At 34.4% G+C, this 26,778-nt stretch overlaps 1 protein-coding gene across 2 annotated transcripts; it reads right to left on the reverse strand.

The window, feature by feature from the left end:
* Positions 1–1,061: 1,061 nt before the first annotated feature.
* Positions 1,062–26,339, reverse strand: Yipf7 (Yip1 domain family member 7). Of its 2 annotated transcripts, XM_063240737.1 has the most exons (6): positions 26,234–26,339; positions 25,012–25,128; positions 20,192–20,350; positions 10,684–10,828; positions 7,445–7,626; positions 1,062–1,482 (listed from the first exon to the last, which is right to left on the reverse strand). In XM_063240737.1, the coding sequence occupies exons 2-6, from the start codon at positions 25,125–25,127 to the stop codon at positions 1,320–1,322; spliced, it is 765 nt and encodes a 254-aa protein (XP_063096807.1). In that variant the 5' UTR covers position 25,128; positions 26,234–26,339; the 3' UTR covers positions 1,062–1,319. The 2 variants fall into 2 exon arrangements, 1 of the variants encoding a protein (XP_063096807.1); XR_010044733.1 differs by lacking the exon at positions 7,445–7,626 and having other exon boundaries at positions 1,339–1,482; positions 10,684–10,829; positions 20,167–20,350.
* Between the last annotated feature and the right edge of the window lie 439 nt (positions 26,340–26,778).

The raw sequence follows: 26,778 nt of genomic DNA on the forward strand, positions 1-26,778 counted from the left end.
GCACAGCAGTTGTGAGATGTTGATGAAGAAGAATTAAATCAGTGTCTTTAAGAGTCTACACTGAGTGACGCTGAGAATTGATCATCGGATTTAGCAGAATATCTCACTGCTGGTTTAGCAAAAGTTATCTTGGCTAATAAGATGATGAATTCTTGACCTGACTGTAAGAAGGGGTATGTAGGTGGTGATAAAGTAGAGGAGGATATGAAAGATAACTCTTTCAAGGACTTTGCTATGAAGAGAAACAGAGAAATGGGCCATACATGGAGATTTCAATTTTAAGAGACTCAGAAACACATTTACATGCTGATGTAAATGATAGGCCAAGAGCAAATAATGGGTAGGCCAGTGAGGTTTGATTGTAAAGAGGAGAAAACCACGGAAAGAGGGAAGGCACAGCACAATCATGATGAAGATGAGCTAGATTGATATGGTGATAGAAAGATGAAACACTTTTCTTCTAGATACCTGTATTTTTAAACTTAGAGTAAACACACAGTGAAAACCAAAGATGGTTATTATGGAGTTGATCAGTAAAGAACTGGTGTGATGTACCATCTTAGTATGAAATGAATTTAGTATGAAAAGGCAGTAGAATGCCATAGGCAGTACTGTCACTTCAGATATGGCAATAAAATTAACATGAAACAAGTGGGATTTCTTCTAGTAACATGCTTCTTTTAGAAGAAAATAGCAGAGTTACAGAGGATACAGAAGCAGTGGGTGATAGAGGGGAGAGATGGTAGTAGCGCCCTTGAACCAAGTAAAGGGAAAACTAGGCTTGCAAACTGATAGGTCAACACATTACCTGAATGGAACTAAAGAAAAGTTGTTAAAGTATGTGAATTGAAAGAAGGGAGATTTTTCAATCTTTGAATAAATAAAACCCTATATAACACACCCCTAAAATCTCTCAATGAGCTAAAAATGCAAATTTTTAACCACATGCTCACAATCTGAGTATTCTGTAAAGTTTTTCAAAAGACTTGCCGTAGTCTTCTTTAAAACAGTGAGCATTTACTTCTAATTTCCCGGAATTAATATCTATTGCAAAAGCAGTGTTCATCAGTGTAGCAAGTACATCCTTTTTATTTGAAATCATTTTAAAATGTTGTAATGTGCCAAACTGAAAAGTGAAATAGGATTCAAAGCAAACAGAGCATTGCAGCACCGTCCATAAGTGCTGTTTTGTCTCTCTGCTTATTATTCTCACAACAGTAATAAAAGAGAAATCATACCACCAAATTTGAATGCTAATAGACTTCAGAATAATCCAAAGAGCAAATAAATAGAATCGTGCAAACCATCTCAAACACTGTTCAGAAAACTGTTAGAAGGGCAAAAAGTCCATAAAGTAAGGCACAAGGGTAGGCAATGAGAAGCTGCTGTCCTTCCATGTCCAAGGCCGAAGTGAAGATCTTGGAAGCCGAGAGACTGCACCAGCTGACCACAAGCAGGGCTGTCAGTGTCCCCAGGATGCCCCTGTGGCAAACACAAAAGAGGTGATTCCCTTACATTAGGAGAAAACAGATGCCTGCGTCAGCACAGCCTTTGAAATGTCCTTGGTATAATATCTATCACTACTTTCTCTACTTGTAACATGAGGCCACTGACACAAAAAGGACTCAGCCTTAGAAAAGTTTTAGTCATTTTCAACAGAAAAGCAAGTATTTGATATTTCAGTACAATTAGAATTGGTAAGAATGTGACATTACCCACAGGCAGTCCTATATACAATATTCAAAGCTCAATCCTGAAATTCTCTGTGTATTACACAAGAGAATGTGTGTCTTTTAGCCACAAATTTCCTTTCTCCTATTGTCTTCATAAATTACACATAGCAGGAGAACAGAAGTAAACAAGGTTATGTTCTAGCAGAATGACTAGTTCCCCCGGCCTCCCATTTACACCACAATTTTTTTTTTTATTTGAGAGAGGAAACTTAGGTAGCAAATACATGAAACAGTAAAGTACAGATCATCTGAATGGCCTTCCAGTGTATCCCATAATGACCACTTTATATGCCAGTGTATGTGAGTTTAGGACTTTTTAATCCATCCATGCTGGAATGGGTTTGTTCAAATGGGTATCATCAAAAATTAAATATGGAAACAATCTCTTCTTTAAGAACAAATAGACAAAGCAGTTAAGTCTAGCAACTTGGAGGGTAAAAAGAGAGACATAGATGGTAAAAAAAATAAAAATTTCCCTATGTGTAAAATAGAATTCATTATTCACAAATATAAGACTTTGAAATTGGAGACCTCGGGAGTTATATTCTATCCAGCTCTAAAACAAGGAAATGATTTGATAAAATTAAAGATCTCCTACCCAGCATAGTGTTCTTTCTACCATCAAACTACACAGACTCACTTAATCCTAACTTGACTCTACAGTTGAGGATTACATTTACTATTTATAAGAAGTACAGAAATACTTCTAATTATTGAACTCAAAACTGTTGTAAAATTGTACCACATAGCATATAATGCTTTGGATTATTAATAAAACAAAAATATTTTAAAGCATCTAATAACTATTATATTAATAGGCTTAATAGCTATTAGGGATAATGTATATATGGACTTAATGTATGTTTATATAAATAAACTATAAAATTATATATTATTTATCTTAATGATATAATAATATACTTAAAATGACGGTTTAAATGTAATAGCCATAGAGTTTCCATAATTTATTCCTATTTGATGGAATATTTCTAAATCCTGTGTAAATGTTTGGATAGTAAACATCACCCAAGGTGCATATGCTAAAAGTGGGACATCAGACTGGAACTGTAGGGAGGTGGTGGAATCTTTAAGAAGCAGGGCTTACTGGGACATAGGTCACTAGGGATGGGGGGCCTCAAAGGGAATACTGGGAACCCAGGTCCTACTTTTCTTGTTTTTTGTTTCCTGGACACCCTGAGGTGAGTGCTTTTGCTTTACCTTATCCTCCCTGTCACGATGTTCTGCTTTCCCACAGGTGGCATGAACCCAGGCTAAAACCATGAGTCAAAATAAATAATTTCTCCTTATATAAGATTGACAACCATGATGAACTTTTAAATTTTTAAAAATTTACAGTAAAAGACATACTTCCTTTAAATCTCCCTCAGAAAAAGATAAATTGAGGAAGATATTTGAAAATGGAGAGATAATCCTTGCACTTGGGTAAGTTGAACCAATATAATGAAAATGGCCATACTTCCAAAACTATGATACAAATTCAATGCAATCCCAATCAAAATTTCAATAACTAGTCAAACAAAATTAGAGAAAACCCTAAATTTCAGCTGGAACCAGAAGAGAACCAAAGGCAAGCCTGGGCAACAGTCAAGACCTAGAATGCCAAATGCAAGCCTGGGCAACAAAGTCAAGGCAGTGGGTATCATAATCCCTGACTTAAATTATATATAAAGCTACTATGATTAAAAACAGCAAAGTACTAAAAAAAAAAAAACCTGAAGATCAGTGGAACAGATTAGAAGATGCATAAACAACTTCAAACACAATCAACCACCTTATTTTTGACAAAGGTGCCAAACACATTCACTGGAAGAAAGCAAAGACTTTTTAATAAATGGCGCTAGAAAAAACTGGCTGTACACATGCTGAAGATTCCAGCTGGACCCATCCTTTTCACCATGCACTTAACTAAATTCCGAATGGAGCAAAGATTTAAATATTAAAACAGAGACAATAAATCTTCTGGAAGATAGACTAAAAACTCTTGAAGACACTAATGTAGAAAAGGCGTCATGAACAAAACATCAATTGCACAAGAACTATCACAAAGATCAACTGGGACTTCATCTTATTAAAAAGCTTTTTCACTACAACAGGAACCACCAGCAGAGTGAAGAGATTGCCCATAATGTGGGAGAAAGTGTTTGCCAGCTGTTCCTCAGACAAAGGATTACTATCAAGAACATATAAAGAACTCAAAAAAATCAGCCCTCCCAAATTTAAAGACCCAATCCAAAAGTGGGCAGTTGAGATGAATACACATTTCCCAGATAAGAAATACAAACAAAATAAATGTATGAAAAATTACTCAACATCACTGGTCATTCAAGAGATGAAAATTGAAACAATGCTGAGTTTGCACCTCATCCTGGAAAGACCGGCTATTATTAAGAAATCGACAATAACAAATGCTGAAGGGACTATAGAGAAAAAGGAACCCTTCTCCACTATTGATGGGAGTGTAGATTTGTACAGCCACTGCAGAAATCAGTGTGGAGATTCCTCAAAAAACTGGGATTGGAGGTTGCATTTGACCCAACTATTCTCCTTCTGGATATCTTTTGAGAAGAATCAAAAACATCATACCACATCAATATATTTATGCCTATGTTTACAGCAGCACAATTGGTAATAGCTGGCTCTTGGAAACAACCTAAATGCCCATCAACTGAGAAATGGATAAAAAATATATGGTATTTTTAAACAATGGGTTACTACTCAACCATAAAGAAGGATAAATTTGACACTTATATAGGTAAAAGGATTCAACTTGAGACTATACTCAAAAATGAAATAAATCAGACATGCATGTGTAAACATTGTATTGTCTAATTAGTGTGAGAAGCTGAAAGTGTATGTGTATATATATATATATATATATATACATAACAGTTAAGATAGTTATACTACTGATGTCTCTGAAATCATTGAAGAGAAAATTTTGTGCTAATGTTCAGATGATTAAATGCAGATGTCTTGTCCTTTGAGTAATTTCTTTGGAGATAACAATATGCCATGTATATACCATTGTTACTCCCAATTATCATATTTAGAAATTTTGTTGTTTTTCCCTTTAAAATAAAAATGTAAAAATAAATACCCCTCAGAATGTCCTCCTCACATCAAACACACTTATCCTATCATTCATGACACCATTTGACGCAGTTGTAAATGTTGTTTTTCATGAGTGTTTTTAGATGCACTGTTGTGGCCGCCTCAATGTCCTGAATTGATTGCAAATGCTTGCCTTTCATTGTCACTTTAACTTTGGGAAAGGCCAGAACTTGCACAGTGTTCTACCTGCTGAATAAACTGAGTGAGGACATATTGTATCATTTTCATTTGACAGAAGTTGCTGAACCAGAAGTGAGCTGTGACATGGGGCACTGTCATGATGGAGATGCCATTTGTCAGGCCATTTTCTTTGTACATCATTTTTAAATACTATAATAAGCTTTTATAATTCTCAGAGCTGAATATAGTATTCCTTGGCACTTCCTTGGTCAGTTGAGTTTTACTGACAAAAATCTCAAGGTCAAAAAAACAGCATCACCTCAGTGTTGAATCTGGAAAGACATGCTTTTTTTCATGAGGAGAACTGGGTAATTTCCATTGAAACCTCTACACCTTGGTCTCAAGATCACAAGCATAAAACTAGGCTTCATTTCCTGCAATGACACTTTTTAAGCTGGAATGTGAAATGGCATGTTTGCACAACTTCAGTCAAATGTATTGACCCTGATTGATGATTTATGGCACATCTTAAAGCATATGTTCTCTCAGCTGAGGCTAATAACTGACTGACTCACCAAACAAGTAGAGACTAGGCACTACCAGTCCAGTGCACCACTCCTGGTATTAAAGATGCCTGCCTTTCCATTGGATGGCAACTGGCAGCATCATTCACTGTATTTTTTGCCCTATAAGTTGATTTTCTCTGACATTTTGTCACAGTGATGAGACACATACTCTTTTGTAATTTCAGAATGAAAATCTAAGGAAAAGCCCAAACTTCTGATGATTTACCAAACTCAAGAGTTTTACTTTTCATGTTCCCCTAGTGTTCTGAAATCATTTATGATGTCCTAAGTCTCAAATTTACCGAAAATGCTTACATTTAGAATTTTTAAGTAATAGATCATAGTATTAATCATTTGTAAAAACACCCAACAAAATAGAAATTATGGAATCAAACTGTGTGCTAGCATATTAAACTTTCATGCTGAACAATCTGGTGAATCAAATTGATTATCAAAGAATATAATAAATGACATGTGATAGCATTCCACTGCTAAGTCTCAACAAATGAAACTCATGTTATAGTTACAGATTCAGGATTTCCATTTCCTGCAAAATTCTTTTCATGTTTTACTGATTCATATTGGTTACGTACATTAATGGATGTCATTTTTGCAGAACTGTGTTACATATAGCAGATTCTAATCATTTCCCCTATTATCCCATTTGCTCCAATCCCCAGTTTCAACATTCGCAGGTTTATTGTGTATATTTTGATAATATTTATTTTTCTATTTTCCATGCGTAAGACCTTATACACTGCCTCCCTTGAGACCTTATATACTTCCTCTTGTCATCTTCTGCTTTCTTGTCATCTTTTTCAAGATTCCTCCTATTAGGGACAATATGCGATATTTGTATTTCTGATCCTGGGCTTACGTTGTTCAACACACAGTCATTTTTATTAAATGTTGTGAGCTTTGCATTAAATTAAGGGTTATTTGTAAGTTATTCACAAAAGTATTATTTAAAAATGAGACAGTGCCAAAATCAACAGCACTGCTGAGTCATTTGCAATAATGTTATGAAAACAATTATTGTGATCATAATAAGTATATTTCTAAAAGTTTTAAGCTCTTTATCTTTGTATTGATAAATTCTTTGTATACCATTCTATGCACTATAGCACTAATAACCTAAGAGATATATCATCTAAGAAAAAATGCAAATCACGTTTTCTTTTGGGTGTGGAAGAATGAGCACCAAGAGTAACTATTTATTTCCAAGTGGGCTGAGAACATGGCAGGTGACAATGAACTGTGTAACCTCTCTTTCTATCTACCTGGTAGTGATATGCATATACCCTGGGAAAGTGCCCTGCAGGAGCTTTTATCTGCAGTATCCTTATTAAATTTTGAATTGTAAATATCAATAGCCTAAGTGAAACAAGAAAAAAAAACTTTTTAAATGTACTGAATGAACATATGTATTATAAAGCTTTCCAAAATTAATCTACTCATCAGGCTTCCTGGGAATCATACAGTGCAAGAAGCCCAGCAAAGACAGTTGTTTCCAGCCTGGAAGGCACAGCGCCTGAAGCCAAAGCAATTTGTCAGCCTCTCACAGGATTTACTCTTCCAAAATCAAATCAGTGCATTTCCTGTAGTTGTTACATTACTCATGTTAATAGCTCACACTGAAGAATGTGACACTATAAAAGTGCCAGTTTTAAACATCACTTGGCTCCTTTCATTTTTTAAATCATGGAAATAGGAATAGCATCTGAGCCAAAACCAGCCTACCTTTCTGAATTCATGTGTAGCTTTTAATATAGATACGGCTCCTCTTTTTTATTTTTTTGCTAAAATAATGACAAAGAGCTTAACTTTTGCACTGATCTGGAAAACTGTAGTGATGCCCGTGCATGTGAGGTCACAGCGCACACAGACACTTACTGCAATGAGCAGAAGATGGCACAGCTGGACAGGATGACCATGGGGAGCAGGCAGTAACCCAGCACGCTGGCCACACAGCCGTACGATACTCCCGAGGAACTCATCAAGTTCAGTAAGGCATGAATCCCCAGGCAGCCAAGGGCACTCATACCATACACGTACCCAAACTGAACTTTTCCTGCCTGCAAAAAGGCAAAGAAAATTGTTTGGAAGCTCAAAAGACATGGAGAGGAAATCAGAATAACAACAAACTAGAGATCATTTCCGAATCAGTGCAACACTATTTGATGTGTTTGCAGCACCATCATTAGGAGATGGGATTTTGTCAAAAACACTGTCTGAGATATGAACTCCAACTTCCAAAACAAACATTCTGACTATACATAGGACGGGAACAGAAAAGATGAAATAATGCCTTGGATATGTCTTTTATTACAAGTATATTTTTCTCCTCATGTTTGTTGAATAACTAAATGATTTATTATAGGAGTAAAAGTTCAAGTTAGTCCTTCAGATTTACAAGGCATATTAGTAGTATCACCATTTAAAAAAATTCTTCAAATTCTGGCAAAATTTTATAATTGAACTAAAAAGTAAGTGTTCTATTTTATTAAGCTCAAAATTTTTCAGGATGTGGCCTATGCATGTTATTTTTCCAGAAAACACCCATAACACTACCAGAACATTTAAGTTAAACAGTAGCCTTAAAACAACTTGCTATTTGGATGTGAAAATAAAAATCATTTGGGGGCTGCTGTCATTTGGATAAGTGTACCCTAAAGACCTGTGTGCTAACGATTTGGTCCCTAGACTGTGGCTCAAGAAGTTTCAATAAGTGGGGCCCAGGAAGAGGGAATTAAGACATGAGAGTCACCCCAAAAGGAGAAACGGGAAGCTGGCTTCTTCCTCTCTCTCTCTCCTGCTTCCTGACAGCCATCAAGGCAGTCAGCTTTTCCAGTCACACAATCCCTCCATCATATACTGTCTCCCTACCAGCTCAAAGGCAACGGACTAAAACCCCTGGAACTGTGAGCCAAAATAAACCTTACCTCCTTCTAAGAAATTTTGTTAAAGTCATAAAACTCTAAAACAGGAAGGAAAGAAGAAATAAAACTAAATTTATATTAACTGATTCTAGTTGTTTTATTTGATTTGCTTCCCGCTACCTAAAGTTTCCCCAAAATTGTGCCTATGTCAACGTAAGTCATAAAAATAACGAGTATGTGATTATGAATCTTGTATTTGCAGACAAATGAACACATTCAGGTATTAGTTCTGGATTTAGTTTTGGTTTCACTAATATGATGCCAGTTCCAGCCAACAAAATTATAGATTCCAAAGCAAAGTTAACCTAGTGTCTAATGGATTCTGAATTAAGTTGTATTTCAGTTAATATCTCATAGAAGTTTTATTGATATAATTTAACAACTAATAGCAACTTAAGTCACTCAAATAAACTTCTGGTCTTGAAGAAAACAAAGAAATTGAAGGCATAGGAAGAAAAGTTCAACATAACAGCTAGTGGTAGTTAAGATTTTTTGTCTATATTTTTTATATTTAAAACATGAGAATATTTAAGCAACTCCAACTAATTTAACACTCTCAAGAGAAATCCTAATGAGATTAATTATACCAATTAAGGAATGGTAACAGTGATATTTTCTTTTATTTTTTATTTTTTGTCTTTTTCCTTTTTATCGGTACCGGGGATCGAACTCACAACTGCCTGCTTGCAAGGCAGGTGCTTATGCTGCTGAGCTAAATCCCCAGCCCCCAACAGTGATATTTTCTAAAACAAAAGGCAAAACCAAACAGCTGTTATATCACAAGTGACTTGAAAAAAGAAAGAAGAGTTAATATATTAAATTGATTGTTGCTGACTATTTGATTAATTAGCCTACCAGCCTAATCCAGGATTATCAAATTACTATGACAAAGACAGAGGAGAGGAAGTTAGAGACTAAAGGAAAACTCTAGCTGATAGTGTTTGAGTTACAGACTCTTTTCATTTACTGTAGTACAATAAAGGAAGTGAGGTGCTACCATTATACTGTCACTACCGTACGCTGAACAGGACAAACACGATGTGTTTGCTTGCCACAGTACCGCACAGAAACTACAGGACTGGCAAAATTTTGATTGGTATTAAAAATTAACAAATAGAAATTGAAAGTTTACTTAGTTGCAAATATACTTTAGACCACCTTTGGGAAATGTAGCTATCTTAGCAAGAATTATTTGGAAAGGAGATAGAAGGAAGAGGAACAAGAGAAGTGAATCATTATTTTGAGGGCCTCTCATGGAATCTCTAATTTCTTAGTTTATTTCCCTTGCCAAGTTTATCTTTTTGTGCCTTAATAAAACTATAGTTTTTAGACATAACTTGATTACATCTGCCATTTTAAAATTATCACTATGATTCTCTTCTTGTTATAAAATTGTAGCCTTTTTATCATTTTTGTGGTCTTTACTAATAAAGCATATTTCTAGCCTAGGAAGTAGAATGCCTTCTAAACATGTAGAAATATGTTTCTCTTTAGCATTTTGAAGACTGTTAATATTACTTGCAAATAGAAAGAATGAAAAAGCTCATACACAAAATCCATGAGGGTATAAGACAAACTAAGAGCCAAATGTCTTCTTAGGATCAGAAAACTAAAATTATAGGAAAAATATACAGGTTGATTAAACAAATCATAAGTGGTTATTACATCTTATTTGCTCATAACAGTTTCATAAAAAACAAGACAACCCATCTTACATCTCAGACAATGTCAAAAGTGCTCTCGAGATATATTACAGTAAAGAAAATAAATGATGACAGCAAAACAATTAGGCCAGTGTCAAATTGGAATCTCACAGAACACAAGAATTAAACTTCATGCTTGATATTTCTTAAATTCATGTTTTCTTGCAACTGTTCCAGAAAGACAGTTATATCTTAGAACTAGAAAAGAAATAAATAATATTATTGAATGAAAATTTATGACTTGGTGGTTTGAGTTGTGGTTTTACATTTGAATTTATACCATTTATCAACTGTAGTTTCTTTTTTTCCACTACTGTTTGTTAGTACGCCTTGCTAATAAAAAAGACAACAGCGTTGTGAATTAAACAGTTTTCACTAACAAAGCAAAACATTTTCTTCGTTATCTATTTTTTCTTTATTTTAAAACTCTCTTCGGAGCTGATTCTTGCAGGGAAGAGCTTAAAATCTGCTGTTTGTCTCTGCACATTACCAGAAGCAGGGTAGAGCCCAGGGCTACACAGAAAAGGATGGGCCCGGTGAGGTCCGTTTCGTTCATTATGCTGCCATCTGCTGGCTTCATTGGGTTTAACACTGTCAATGTTTTTTGCCATATGTGATCAAAATTGATTCCAAGTTCTGAAAAATGAAAACAAACACACACGCAAAGAATATAAATATAAGAAAAATAAAAACTAAATTATATTCTTTAGCGATCAGAACGCCTAATTATTTAGCATTTCAAACTGATGGTTTTATAACTTCAAAATCTAACATTTTTCTATATAAAAAACCTTTAAATGATAGTGTATTAACAATAGTTAATTAACTTTTTATTTCTATTATTTTGTCAGAAAATTTGGTCGTATTTTTTCATAAAACTAAAAAGAAAAAATTTTTCAGTATAAAAAATCCTGCAAAGGTCGGGCACAGTGGCACACATCTGTAAATCCCAGTACTTGGGAGGCTGAGGCAGGATTGTTACAAATTCAAGATCATCCTGGGCCACAAACTGACTTCTAGGTCATCTTGAACTACATAGTAAGAGTTTGTCACAAAAAGACTAAGTATTTCTTTAAAAAAACAAACTTGAAGAAGTTTTTGATACCAATCAATGAGTTAAAAGAAAAATTTTAGAGAAAGAATTCCATCAAGGAAAATTTCCCCTAATTTATGCAGAACATATAAGCTTAAAATCTAATTAAAAATTGGGGGAAATAGACCAACAATATAGCTTAGCAGCACAGTGCCTGCCTGGCAAGCGCAAGGCCCTCAGTTTGATTCCTAGTACCCACAAAAGAAAAGAGAGACAGACAGACAGACAGACAGACAGAGAAATCTTAACTTCAAATATTCAGCCGTACTATGTACTCTTCAGTCTCAGTCTGGGATTTTTATTGCACGCCACCTAAAGAGGCATTTGATTTTATGCTGAATGTATAAGCTTCAGCAAGGAACAGAAGGCTCTTTCTGCCTGGACAACTATGACGTCATAGATATTTTTATAGTCACTGTACTCTGAGGTCGGGCCAAAGTACTCCAAGATTAAATTCCAGAAGCAAATTAATCTTTCCCACTCGCCTGAGTAGTGGTAATAGAATGGATGAGCTCAGACTCACTTTGATGTAAGATTTTTTCCTCTGATGCCTGCTTTCCAAGGAACCCTGAAACCCCTTCAGAGACTCCATGGCTAGATTCTCTTCTTCTCTATTATTTTTATTCTAATGCACCTACCCATTTGACATCCACCTAACATAGGTGCACATCTGGTTCACTTCAGTTTATTTTCTCATTATTCCTATAAAGATAAACTAAGATGTGTCTTGGAAGAAGAAAAATCATTCAATTAAAAAGTATATGACTTAACTGGGAACTGTGATCAAACGTTCCCTTATTTCCATCATTTTAAATTTCAATAAAGTGACATCTAAGAAGAACTGAAGCTAAGCTACAAAAATACTGAATTTTAGCAAAAACAAGTTTTCATTTCCTGAATGTTTGATATGGGCCTCACAAGATTTAGACGCATCAGTCTAATAGTCTAATGAAACTAGTTCTGTTTTCGTTATTCTTTTTTTTTTTTTTTTTAATCGGTACCAGGGATTGAACCCACAACTGTGCGCTTGCAAGGCAGGCACTTATGCTGCTGAGCTAAATCCCCAACTTTTTTTATTCTCATTTTAGGCATCAAGTGGTTGAGGTTTTCAGAGATTAAATAATTTATCCAAAGTCACAGAATTAATAATAGAAAATATAGCTTTCCACATGGAGCAGCCTGATTCCAAAGTATGTTCCTTAACCACTGAGTTGCAGTTAGATTAATGTATATCTAATCTCACAGGAGCTATTTTTCAGCTGAACCCAATACTCCCATGTGAAGTGCTATCCTTCCCAAACTCCTTTGTGTGTAGCATTCAGTTTTTGCAGGATTTGGATACAACCGGGTATAACTCAGCTATTTTAATGTTTTATTTTTTGTTTATTTATTTGTTTGATTTGGGGCTAGGGAATGAACCTAGAGCCCAATACATCTACATCTCACTAAGCTATACTCTTAGCTCTTGACTTTTTTCCCCTATGGCATGTACAACTCAAATACCTTGCAAAGCTGATGTTCTGCACATAACATACATCCATCCTCATGACATCCCCATGACATGAAGAGGTCTTACTTCAAAACCCAGAAATTTTAACAGTCATCTAGGCCCTGATCTGAACTAGGACTGCAAGGGTAATTGGGATCGTAATTTATTTTATGTTTTCCATCCCAGCCTTAAAAAGAAATAGTTTTACTAGTTGATTTAATTATGAGAAAATCATATATATTGCAATTTCTATGCTTCCTTCTTTATTTCCATGTGCATAACATACAAAGCTTTGGAGAATAAAAGCAGTTCACCAAGCTTAAAATGAGATTAAAATTCTAACATAATTTTTAAAATAACAAAGTCTTTGAATTTGAGAAATGCTGTGGTTTAAAATAATTCCACCTAAGGCTTATGCTTTTTCTAAATTTTATTCATTTATGCTAACTATATTTTCAGTATTTAACACATTAAAGTAGCCTTTAAAGTCAAAATATCATTTTCTCCTGAAAAAGTATAATTATTTCTGAAGAAACTCAGAGGAATACTAGTTTATGTAATAGAATTACCAATTTTACAATTTATTTGCTGGAATGATTAATTTCTTATATGTTGTAACAATGAATCACAAGTTTATGAATATAGACTTCACTAAATATTATGTTCCTTTTAATTTACATTTTGTCTTATGCTGAAATGTATGTCCATAATACTTTGTTTTCACATTTACCATATGTGGATGAAACTTTAAGTATAATTGTAGATACCTTAAAATAATACCTTATATATAATAAAGTGAAACTGTGAAATTGGAAAACAAATTTATTACTTTGCTGCCATCTAGTGGTGGTAAAGAATATGATTCAGGCTATAAAAATGAAATTTTTGTTTTCTCTGCAAATTGTAGCATTGGCTTTTTGTATCTAAATATCAAGCTCCACTACAAGTACAAAATTGCAATTGAAAAGTATCAATAATTATTTTTAGTCTGATAAATTTGAATTGGCTATTATTGAACATAGATTTTTTTAACATATTAATGGTACATTATCAAGTAACAAAAATTATCATTACTAAACAAAAACCAGACAGACATGTTAAATTACAAAGTACTTAATGAATAAATGAACATAAATTCATAATAGCATACTTTTTTATATGAGATGTTCATTATTACAGCTTCATAATTTTATAAGACATTTTATATGTACTAAATGAAAACTAACAACTGTCATTTATCATCTTATCTTACGAATTCTGCTTTGGGTTTCTTCATATTTGGACAGTTAAGACACATATCTTTCACAAGATCATTCAGACTAGAGAACACACTGACTAAATTCTATTGTGTGTGATCTTCAATAAATATTTGGAAGGCATAATTACAAAGAGAATATCTAGAAACACATTCTGAGCTGCATGAAATGGAATCTACTGTAGTTTCCATTCAAAGTTGAAGAAAAAGTAGAAGACTAGAAGACGACGTATGAGGCGTCTAGCTGGGTGCTGTGATGCACACCTATAACCTCAGTGGTGGAAGGGCCTGTGGCAGGAGGACAATGTGTTTGAGTCCAGCCTGGATAACTTAATGTGACCCTGCCTCCAAAAATTAATTAATTAACTAACTAAATTAGTTAATTTAGTTAACTAACTAAATTAATTAATTGAAAGGGTTGGAAATGCAGTCAGTGTAAAGGCCTAAAATGCAATCGTCTGTATCACTAAAAAGTGCCATATACAATATAGATATTTTAGATAACTAGAAAAGATTATTTTCCACAAAGGTTGTAGGACAAAATTAGCCATTACACAGAGAAAATAAAGATAATTCCTTATTTCACATAATAAACTAAAAATACTGTTACATAAAAAATTGCAATAAAATATAATTTTAAAATTTGTGAATCTACAAGGGGCGATAGGCATTATTTAGAGCTAGACACCTAGACTCTAAACAAAAACTCATTGTAAAGAAAAGTTTCTCAAAAATTTGAATTTTAAAGTATATTAAATTGTGCTACTACAATGGGCATGCATACAGCACCATGATTTGATGCTTTAAAAATATTTTGACATATATATAATAATTTCTTCACTTAGAGTAATAGTTTGTCTTAATTAATTGAAGACAAAATTTGTTATCTGTTTTTCAATTAGAATCTCTTTGGTTTATATCTTGCAACTGAGTACTACTTTGAAGATAATGTTACACAGTGTAATAACAATTACTTTTTTCTCTTATTTGAATGTGAAAAAATCTTTTTCATAAAATAAAAAAAGGAAATATATATTAAAATTTCCAAATGCCTGTAAGAAAGTTAGATGGCAAACATAAGCAAGGAATAAATATTTCAAATACATATTCCAGACAATGGCTAATACCTTTAATATATAAATATCATTTAAAATAGGGGAAAAAAACTTTCTAAATTTCTACAAGAAATCTGGCCAAAAACATGAAAACTATGAAGAAGTAAAAATAGTAAGGTTATGTGAAAAATCTAGTACTTTTCTAATAGTTAAGAAATGTATAATACATCATTTTTCTCTTTTCCTATCAAAACACATACTAATGAAGATATTGTTGTAGTCAGGGATTGCAAGGAAAACAATTATATACAGAACACATACTTTACAGAATTATTTTCTAATAGTCACCCAGAGTCAAAGAAAGAGTGTAAGAAATCTGTCCATACACTAAGACCAGCATCCAGCTGAGGGTCTGGTTTCACAGCAGTGTCCTGCAGGAGTCCAGCTGAAAACCTAGAGCCGATATGATACCTCCTGTGAGTCCAGCTGGAGGCCTAGGGCCCACAATAATATCTCATACAAGTCTGTTTCACGAATCTGCACTGGGAAGGGCCAAAGATCATCAGTGAAAACTAGAAAGTTTGTGCCAGTGGGATAAAGGATTTGTGCCAGGAGGCTGATGGGTCTGCACTAGAGCTAAGAAGCAATACTCAAATTAAGGACTAGGGCTCCCCAAAAAAATACTCCAGTGATGAGAACAGCTGAGTTCATATCAGGAAGCCAACATAATTAGCTTCTCCAGGAGATTGAACAGCACACATCTTCCCCTCCAGAGCTAGGAAGCAATGCTCAAAGGACCAGAGCTCTCCCAAAGTAAACCACAATCCTTCTCAGTGACAAAAAGATCCCAAGCTCCTCTAATGAGAACAGCCAGATTCATATCAGGAAAGAAGTTCAACAAGCTCCTCCAGGAGAACCCACAGCAACAGGAGAACCAACACTATGGAGAACCAACAACACTTTTGACATTCAGTGGCACAACATAGACATTATCATTCCAAAATGTACAAATAAGGGGATACAAAGGAATGGGACCAAAGCAAACCCAAAATCTGGGAGGGTAAACATTAAGTCTTGAAGGCCCGTGTGGAACATCCAAAGCAATCTGTTGTAGCTTGTGAGCTCCAAGGCACTTGTGTGATCCCACACCGATAGCAGTTCCAGTTATAGCTCCCTGGGTTCTTTCTTAGGCTCACTCTGCTCAATTCTTGCAGCTTTCCTTAGATGACTCACATCCCTGGCTTTTCCAAACTTCTGGATTCTCCACGTTTGGCTTCACTCTCACCACTTCACACATTGCCCTTTCAGGGACACACTGACTGGCTTCCCAGATCTTCTTCCAAAATCTAGGTGAAAGGCTTTTGAACCTCATTGGCATAGTTGTATCCTGCATGCACATAAAATTAGCACCATGCGGATGCTGCCAAGCAGTAGCCAGAATTTCCCCTCTCTTGGCTGTAAGGATTGAGTACTTGGATTTCTGGGCACTTTGAACCTGATTCTGAGGAACAATCTCTATACCATTGCCATTCTGGAACCTGGCGCTGCCATCACCATTATGGGACACTGTGTAGCTGCCACCATTTAGGAACATGGTGCTGTGTCTGAGGATTTCTCTTCAAAGCAAACTTTTTTTAGGTTTGACAGTTTTGAGGATGCAAAAGATGGAGTCGTGTTGTTTCTGGTGATGCCCTCAGGCCATCTTTTCTATTCTCCTCCTACTCCTTCCCAGCAATCAAGATCTCCTCATTTCTATCCCTGCAGTCCACAGCTTTACTGAAGCTTCCTTTCTGGATAAATTCATATTTTAAATCATTCTTCTGAGCTTTGTGCTCTTTGATTCTCAACATAAGTCTGGCTAAAAGCTTCCAACAATAACCATGCCACTGCCTCAACATTCAACTGCTTTTGAATTTTTTCTGCCAGTTTAATTAATCTGCTGCTCTTGATCTCAGTCTCAGGCAGTCTCTGGACATTAGCAAAATGAATAGTCTTTTTGCCAAGCCATAGAACTTATCATCTGGAGTCCAATAACTAAGGCAGTTCTTCCCAGTAGAAACCTGAGCCAGGTCTTTACTGGAAGGATTTCTATCAGCCTTCCAGTTTTTTGAGCTCTGACCAGAACTTCCCATATATAACGGCCTAAGTCATTCCATCTCTACTCCTTCAGGAGAGATCTTCAAACTTTTCCAAACTTTCCACAAGCCATTTCTGAAGGCTTTGAACCACATGGCAGCTGTAGTTTTGGCAACAACCCCACTTCTTTGGTGCCAAATTCTTTTTTTTTTTTTTTTTCTTTTTCTGGTACCAAATTTTGTCTTGATTACTTTTCTCTTACTACTGATACAAAATAACCAACACCCTAAATGAAGGAAGGTGTTGAGGTTTTATTTTGGCGCAGTTGACAGACACAAACAGAGATAAGAAACAAGCCTTTAATGCTTATATAGAAGTGCTGCAGGAGACTATGGGGACTCTTACAGGAGAAAAAGCTGGGAAGAGGCTGCCTTATGGGATTGGAAGAAGGGAGAAAACTGTGAGTGGACAGGTCATTGCATAGAAAGAGGACTGGAGGACCTTAGGTGCAGGGGGTGGAGACTGCATGAGTGGACTGTGTCAGGAGAGGATTGGAAGACCTCTGGCATGCATGCACAGGGAAGGAGGGAGGTTTATTTTAGAACTAAAAGAAGAACACAGAAGTCAGTGTAGGAGAGCTATACTGTTGTTTTGGGGGTTAGGATTTTGTTAAGCAGGAAAGGTGTTAAGCCTGGCAGAGTCCCATATGAGCGGAATCCATCAGAAGGAAAGGTTTATTTAGCTCACAGTTTGTGAAAGCTTAGGCTCAGAATCAGCTGACTCCAAGACAGGGTGGCATGGCACAGGGGCAACCACTCGTGGTGGCAGAAGACAGCAAAAGCAATAAACACAAAAAGGGAGGAGTACATAGAGAAGACTACTTCTGTCCCTTATATCTATGTAGATCACATCACATGGGTGTAGCACTCATTCATAATCCAAGCACTGGACCACGAATCAGTCAAAAACGCTAGAAGCCTGCCCCCAAGACTGCATGAGGCTTTGTGGCGTGACACCCAGACAAAAACTGTAACATATGTATTAGAAAATCCATTTTTGAGACTGGTTTGACATAAGTACTTTTGACCTAATCATCCTACTGCTTCAGACACATCCCAGGGACTCGTTGTAGGTTTTAGTATGATGATTTTAGTATGATGTTCATAAAATCGTTACTTAAAAGGAAGAATCTTTAAGGTGCAGCTAAACCATAGTTCTTTTATGTGATGGACTATTATGAAATCATTATAAATCATTTTTAAATATTATTTTATGACAAGGGAATTCATGTACTAAAATGTTTATATGATTGAAAAGAACACAAAACTTTATATCTATAATATAATCCAACTTCATTTTAAAATACTTAAATATAAATAGATCACATACACAAACCCAAATACCATATGGTTACTCTCATTTGAGTAATACAAAGTGCAAACAGAAAGCAAAGACTGATAAAAGGAAACAGGGAAACAGATATTTTGTAAATAAGGAGTCCAAGAGATTAATAGGCTGAAGAAAACACAAAAAGTTTTAAAATATGTCATGTACATGTGCCAAATACCCACAATAAATGTAAACATTGTATGTCTGAACCATGAAGTAAAAATAACAGTAATAACAACAACAACAAACATAGGGTAAGGGGATCTAGAGACAGAGGAAGGGTGGTGAATGAGAAGTGAAAGATGTATAAAAATAATTAAGTTATGTTATGTACATGTATCTACTTTTTAAAGATGAATATAAATTTCACATACTGCAAACATGTACTAATAAAATGAAATTTAAAAATAAAGTGTATGTACATCTCTATCTGTCTATTTATCTATAAATTCATTGGGAAACAAGAGTAAAGTTTGGAAGGATATATATCAAATTTTTCATAACAGTCATGCCTTAAAGAAAATATTTAAAATAATTTTATATTTTCCAAAGTATATACTGAATACTATTAGGCAACTGATAAGCTTTTTTATTTTTTAAATAAAGATGTTGGTAGAATCAAGAAAGATTTTTAATGAGAACAGCTCAGAACTTCTAGGTGTTTATTAGTTTTATTATGAAACAGATGGGCTTTTTAAAGACAATAGGACTCAAAATTTAATTGGCTTCTGAAGAGCCATATCTATCATATAATTTCTCTGCTTTTTGGAATGGTTTAGGTCTCTCTCTTTTACAACTTTTAGGCAAAAAAGAGTATGTTCACTCTGGGTGGCCAGTTGGATTCATAAGAGGCAAACAATGGTATTCAGATTGCATACTGGAAAATTTAACTTACTTCTCTTCACTCATCTTCATATGAAGAAACTGTATGTACAAAGGATTTGGAGCAGTTAGGCATTCCTTGGCTCTCAAGTTAAAATTTACTTAATTTTCAGTGTTTTGGCACCTATCTAGCAGATATAACATGGTAGATTTTTTTAAAGAGCAATCAGTAAAACATTGTGAAGTCCCTTAAGGAGTTTAAGCTTCAAGAGTGCTGGGTTTCCTTCCCAGAAGAAGTGTTATTTACTGGAACCATGTTCTTCCCCACCTAGCCACCCAGGCTGAGCTGAGGGCTCATGTGATGCAGAGAAGAAAAATCCTGGCTTGTCTCCTTCTGGACAACAAGAAATGTTAATTTGAGAAACTATTTGCTTTGTTCCCAGCAAACAGAGCAGAAAACAAAATGTGTTACTATGTAGTGCCTCATTAACTGGGGTGAGAAGGGTTACTACCTTAATAGAACCAATGTGTGAAAAGATGTATTTACTATAGTCTGGACATGGCCAGGGAGTCTAAATTTAAGACATACTGAAGAAGCATCTAATACCTGCAGCAATAGCATACATGTATGTCTAAATTTCTTGACATAAAAAATAACAAACTTCCATTGGTTTGCATGTCTTGGTTTGGCACTCTTGTTATACGTCAAACAATCATACAGAAAACACTGTACAGGGGATGCTGACAGCACACATTAACAGTTGATTATTGTTATTATTTTTTCAGCTACATACACACTAATAACACTTCCTTAACTTATCTTCTAGCAAAGGAGGCTCTTCATCAAAACTGTCAATGTAAGGTGATTGTGAATAATAATCCGAGTTGGCTGCTGGCTGAAAAACTTGTCCTGGGTGACTTGATGTGAGCATCTCCGGAGGAACAAGAGAGGTGGGCTGAAATTGCCCACCAGCTTGTCTAGAAAAAGAAAAATGGTGATATTTACATACTGAATAAAAGGATACCCTGACAAATTGAGAGAGGAAACTGAATTTTCCTTATTATAAGATTTTACTTGGTTTTTAGGTATATTTATCCAAGCAAAAAAACAGTCTACTTAAAAGTTAGTTTTAATACAAAAATATAAAATAACTGGTCATGAAAAAGGCTTCCAGAAGACTGTTGTATTCCAACATATATATGTTAAACTTGTACAATATACTGGGAATTGTCCCTCATATTTTCCAATTGAAATTCTATAAGGTTAAAGTTGTGTTTTCAATCTCACTCCACCAGAAAAGAAACAGAGACTCATGGACACTAAACAACTGGGTCAGCATCTCGCCGTAACATTACAAGTGTAAGATCTGGACTGAGGCTTTCTGAGCAGCACACCACTCCCTGTACATTATAGCAGCAGCTGCGTCCTCCCTGTAACTCTGCAGAAACACCAGCTAAACATAATTTTACCTGTACAGTCAATTCAAAAGAAAAAAGAAGTGTATAGATTTAATACTGTCTACAAAGAAATTCACTCTCCAGTTTTGGCCATTGCCTGTCAGTACAGGAAAGTTATCCTTGAATATTTAGTTAAATGTATTATATTGCTAGCTTCCAACTTAGTTTGACTAAAGCATAATATCTCAATATCTCCTTGACTGTGTTTTTGTTCTTGGTTTCGCCATTTGTGTGGGAAGGTTGGAAAAGCATTGATATTTGTAAATTACATCTTGCTAGAGGTAGAGAAAGAAAGAAAGAGAAAAAAAAGAGAGTGTGTGAGATTATTTGCCAATATATATACTTTCACCTGAAGAGAGAAGAAACAAAAAATAGCCCTTTAATTGGTTTAAGTTTTTTTTTCCTACCAATGGCCTTTATCCTAAATATACAGTCCAGCCAGCATTCTGAACATAATCATGTGACCCCTTATGCTGATATATTTTTAAAAGGTTTTTAATGATTTCCTTTTAACACTAATCATAGTACAAAGTCTAAGAATAACATATTTAACCATATGTATGTTGGTAAACTTTCCAAGAAAATAATTTATTTTGGCAAATAATCAACTGCAATAGGTGGATATGCACATAATCCTTCACTAACTGAACCATAGCTCCTTAAGGGTTGCGACCAAAGGTGCTTCTTGAACCCCCCAGAACATATCCTGATTATTGCAGTTGTTCATTTAGCCACACAGCATACTCCTAACCTTATTTTTTACAGCAAAGTAGACACAATATCAAAAATAACAGCAGAAACATTATAAGAACGAATCTAAATGCCTTCTTGTTGAGAAAATTCTCCTGATAGGTATTTTTAAACATATGTCTTTCAAGAAAAATAAGAGGTAAATAAATATGACTCAATTAACCAGAGTCTTAATGAGACTTTCATTGACATATTTGCCTGGTATCATCACAAATCTTACATAGGTACAGTTAACCAGGTATTAAGAAGTATAACTGTCACAATTATTGCCTGCAGTGCAATCTCTGTAAATTAGAAGACTTTGCATGGGCACTCTGTGCTAGTCTCACAGCCCAAGGAAAAAGCATTAAAAATATATATATATGCCCATCACCAACCAAATACTGTCACCTATTTTTTCCTCCATTTCTCGTTTCTTCATTATGTAAAACTTCTCCAACAAAAGTCTAGCTTCTATTGTCTTATTAGGACATAATTATACATTTTCCCACCACTTAAGAAGGCAAATTTTTAAGCTCTCCCTACAAAGAAAACCTCAAAATTTTTTATTTATAAGATTTATTATCCTTGACTTTCATGACCATTTACATTAAAATTCTATCTCTAGCAGCTTCAACTTTGTGCTGACTATAATATTCAGCATTACATTTGAATGAACAACATCCAAGAAGTACCAAAATGATTTCATTAATAGTCTATAGTCCCACCCAGAGAACTCTCTAAATACTTATCATCTAACTCTGTATTAGATCTTTCCTCTGAAACTGTTATGAACAACCATAGCTTTAAGCACCTTTCTATACCTGGTCCCACATCTTCTGGTATTATCCTTTTATAATTGCTAGAATGGCAGTGCCAATGAGTTCTTAATGTAAGGGCTGATCTAAAACTACAGTGCATTCACTGTAGTGTATTTTGTTACAGTAAAAACACTCATGACTAATCTCTCTCAGAGTAGTATCCTTCACTTTAGAAAAGGAGAAATAAGAGGAGGAGGAGGACAGAAGAGGAAGGAGGAAGAGGAGTATGAGGAGGAGGGCAAGGAGGGAGAATCGGAAACTGCTTAGTTATAAATACCCTCATGATTTCCACATTCCTATTTTATTTCCCAGTATAAGTGTCCTCTGGATTCCTAATGATTTTGCCTAAATGATTGGCATATTATTTTGATGTGGGGTGTATTTTAATTGAACTATTCACAATATGGATAAGAGACTAGATATTTGGAGTTCCTTTGATATACACAAGTAAATTACTGACCTTACAAAGCTATCACAGCTAATACGCTTTGCTACTTTTGGAGACTTGTAGTATCAGTTGGAATTTGTTACTAAATTCAAATCAAGGCTTGCATCATGAATTATAAGCAACTAAAACAGGCTAGGCTATTGTCCTGAATCAGTGCAATCATGAGCTTACTTTATTTGATTTTCTTAATTTCTATATTTTGTTATCTTGATGTTGATGAAACATTGCTATGAATAGTTTAAACAAAAAAAGAAAGAAAAGAAATTAGGTTGGGTGGAATGTGAAAAGAAAGCTTTCATTCCTAGAGCTTGCTTAAGAAAAAAAGCTTTGTCTTGTTCTTATTGGATTTTTTTGTTTGTTTATTTTAGTCTGAAACTGTAGATAGTACCGAAGTACTTATCCCACCTGGAAAAGAGAATGAATAAAATAAATAGCTCTTTCAAGGCAACTAGTTCTTTCCTATAAAACAAGAGAACACCCTGGAAAAAGCCCTTCCGATTGTAGATTATACACTCAGATTGCCCATCCTGAAAAAATTGATGCTCATGCTATTCTCTTCACTTCCAGCATATTTCCATTATTCCTTTACCTTCCAAAGTGTAAGTCATAAAAGGCAACTTCATTGATAGGATTTGATATAGCAGGGACACAGTAAAGATGGGAGTGAGTTAAAAATCTAGATATTTAACCTTACCATTTGTACCAAGACTATACACTAATACCTGGACAGAGTAGAAGTATGATCCCCTCTCCCACTGAACCTGGCATTTATTGATCTTTGCAACTGGAACTCTAAAGATAATTTTTCTATGTTTAACAATAACATTCAAGAATTACTGTTTGAAATATTTGTGATAAGTTCATTTGACCTAGACTTGTTAGAATGGTACGGAAATTAGACCTCTTAATTTGTCTAAGATGGTCCAAAATAATCTTACTACCCCAACATTACTGTCAATAACATATATTTTAAACTAAAATGTCTTTATGTTACAATAAATTGCATGCTCACTAAGGGCCTAATCAAGCAATCTTGGACTAGAAGCTTAACGTCACTTCTTTTTTATAGATCTTAGAAAGTTTCTTAAGTCTCTGTGACTGGTTTTCAGATGCAAAATAAAAATAATAGCAGGATTTATGTCGTAAGATTGAGGATCCAGTGAGTTAGTTCATTTCTAACATGTAACAAGATCAGTAAGTATTACTTAGTGTCGGAGTTGTTCTGATTCTTCTCCCAATCAGCTAATCTAGACCCACAAAAGAAAAGGCAAAAAAGCGACTTGTATAACAAAGTAAAGTAAGTGACTTCAGACAATAAAGTGTCAATTGCTTTTGTAAGCCATATTTAAATCACATTTAAATCATGGATTTATTTATAACACACTTTCCTACACATTATCACAATCTTTATGATAATTACATAACTCTGTATTCTTAGTATAATTATGTTTCAGATAAAGACAGAGAATTTGTCTTCCCAATGTCATAAAGACAACCAATACAAAATTAGGAATTTTAACTAGTCTCCTTACCTTAAATACATTATTTTGCTACCAAATACTAAGTAGACATGCACAATATTCTTTATTTTTTTTATATTCAAGTTGAATTTTCACTGAAAAAAGCTAATGTTTTAAAATATGTTGATTCTAGTGTAACATTTTTCATATTACATGTATACTATAAATGCATATTTAATTTTTAAACCACAAAATAAAAATCTTAAATTTTGTGATTAGAAAACTGTGGATTTCATCCTTAGCTTTGGGTTTGAACTGTCCATAATTTATGACACAAAATAGACACTCAGTAAATGTGTACTACATGTGATGAAATCTGGCTCTCAAGCAAAATTCTGAAAAAAACTTAGAAAGAAAATGTTTTCCATTTGCCTCACACTTATATTTGGGATCCCTGTCAAGAGTTATTTTGAAGAGTAGATAAGACATTAACCTGATAGTGGTCCTCAAGTTATAAAGAATGCTTACCTAGAGCTGGATTAATTTCTCTTTCCTTTCTGATAATTTTTTTGGGGACTTTGCTAAAATTTTCTGAATTATGATTCAGTAACATGCTATGCAGAACTTTGCCTTCTCCCAAGGAAACTTCTCCACCTAGAATCCCTTAGGATAATACTAATCCTCTGCAAATGGGAGTATACATGCTCAGTATAAAATACTTACTCTCCAGATCCATAAAGATTTCCATACATATTGGCATCATTACAGCTTTGCTCCTGGTCATCAATAGTATAATTAGACTGGTAAAAGTCAGTGTCAATTTGCCCCAGATTTGACATCCTGAGGGGGGAAAAATATTTTTTCGTAAGTTCACAAGTTAATATATTTTTGAGACAGTCACTAAGATTAACTGATACTGTGCTCATGACTCTAATCCTATCAGAGAACCTATCAAGGTCTTTAAAATATCAGTATTGTGAAAAGGATATGGAAATGCATGTTAGAAAGTCACTAAAAATGTGTTATCTTCAACTACTTTTTCTGAAATTTTCACATCTTCAGATGGTGACTTTAACTAAATCAACTTTAATCTGAAAGAACTCACATTCTAAAATATTACTATTGCTTTATAATTCAAAAGAAAACCTTAAAAAATTGGTACAAATATATGAAGTTTTCCCTTGAACAGCTGGTTATACTAATAATTCTGTTAGTTTTATTTACCTATAAATTTAAAGTTTGCTAACAACCTTTCTGCTGCACAAATGAACAAAGCACAGAAACCTATTTCCTAGTTCTGTTTAGAAATATCTAATAAGCATTTAAAATATTTTTTTCTGATTTTCCTAGCATGCTGCCTCTGGACTCCTGGCTGAGACAGAAAAACAAAGTATCCTTCTTTTATTATTTAAAAAAAATTAGACTTAGAAGGACCCAGGAGCAATCCATACAATTTTGTTCATCTACACAGTACTACCTATAATGAACTCCAAATGAAATTACATAAGCACCCTCCACTCCGAGAGCCTCATTAAACAGAAATGTTCAAGGAACAATTGTTAAATATATCAAATTTGTTCAGTTCAGTAAAAATATGGAAAGCTTTTCTAAAATTAGTTCCAGCAATTCATATATCTGATTTAATAAATCAAGAATTTTCATTAGCAATGTGTATGAAAGTAGCTATGAATTATTTAAACTAAAATCAAAACTGAGTAATAAATCTTTTAACACCTTTTAATTTAGAGAACTTAAAATTTAATGGCATAACTTCTCAGTCCATAAAAATGTTATTATAAAACATAGCAAATAATTTCACTGGAGAGTACACTAAGTTTTCATAACACAGCTTTATGTAATATGAATAATGGTATTATATAACCTAGCTTCATATTTTATTTAAATGTCAGATCTTTCAGAAAAATCAGATGAATTTGATACATACCGCTATATATTTCAAATGGAAAGATCCTCCAACTGGTATAGCTTCACTTTGGAAATTAAACCAAATCAGTTGGTGAAAAGATGACGAGATGGTTATATTTATAGTTTTCTAAATTTGTACACTGACATCTGAACAGATGCTACAACCAAAATAAAAGCCTATTGAAGGCCAAATAAAGTATCTTACAACACTTTTTATACTTTACAAACACAGTGACCAGTGTACACACATAAATTTGATGTAAAAAAAAGATTCAGTTTAAGTTTCCTAATGTGTATGTTGATTAAATTTTAACATATTTATTTGAGGCAAGCAGTAGAAAGTTTAAGAGGCTTAATGTTCTTTTCACTTCTGTAATAATATGCAGTAAAACAATATAAGGTACATGATCTTAATATGAAGATCTTTGCACCAAAATGAAAATGGGGTGTTGGTCAGCATTCTCAATGCTAATACAAAATACCTTGATTCCCACAATTTAAAGAATTAAAGGTGCAATTTCATTCATGGTTTCAGAGATTTCAGTCCAGTCAGCTGGCTCAAAG

Source organism: Cavia porcellus, unplaced genomic scaffold (assembly GCF_034190915.1).
Source record: "Cavia porcellus strain 051 isolate PalLab524CR breed Dunkin Hartley unplaced genomic scaffold, mCavPor4.1 scaffold_30, whole genome shotgun sequence".
Taxonomy (NCBI): Eukaryota; Metazoa; Chordata; class Mammalia; order Rodentia; family Caviidae; genus Cavia; species Cavia porcellus.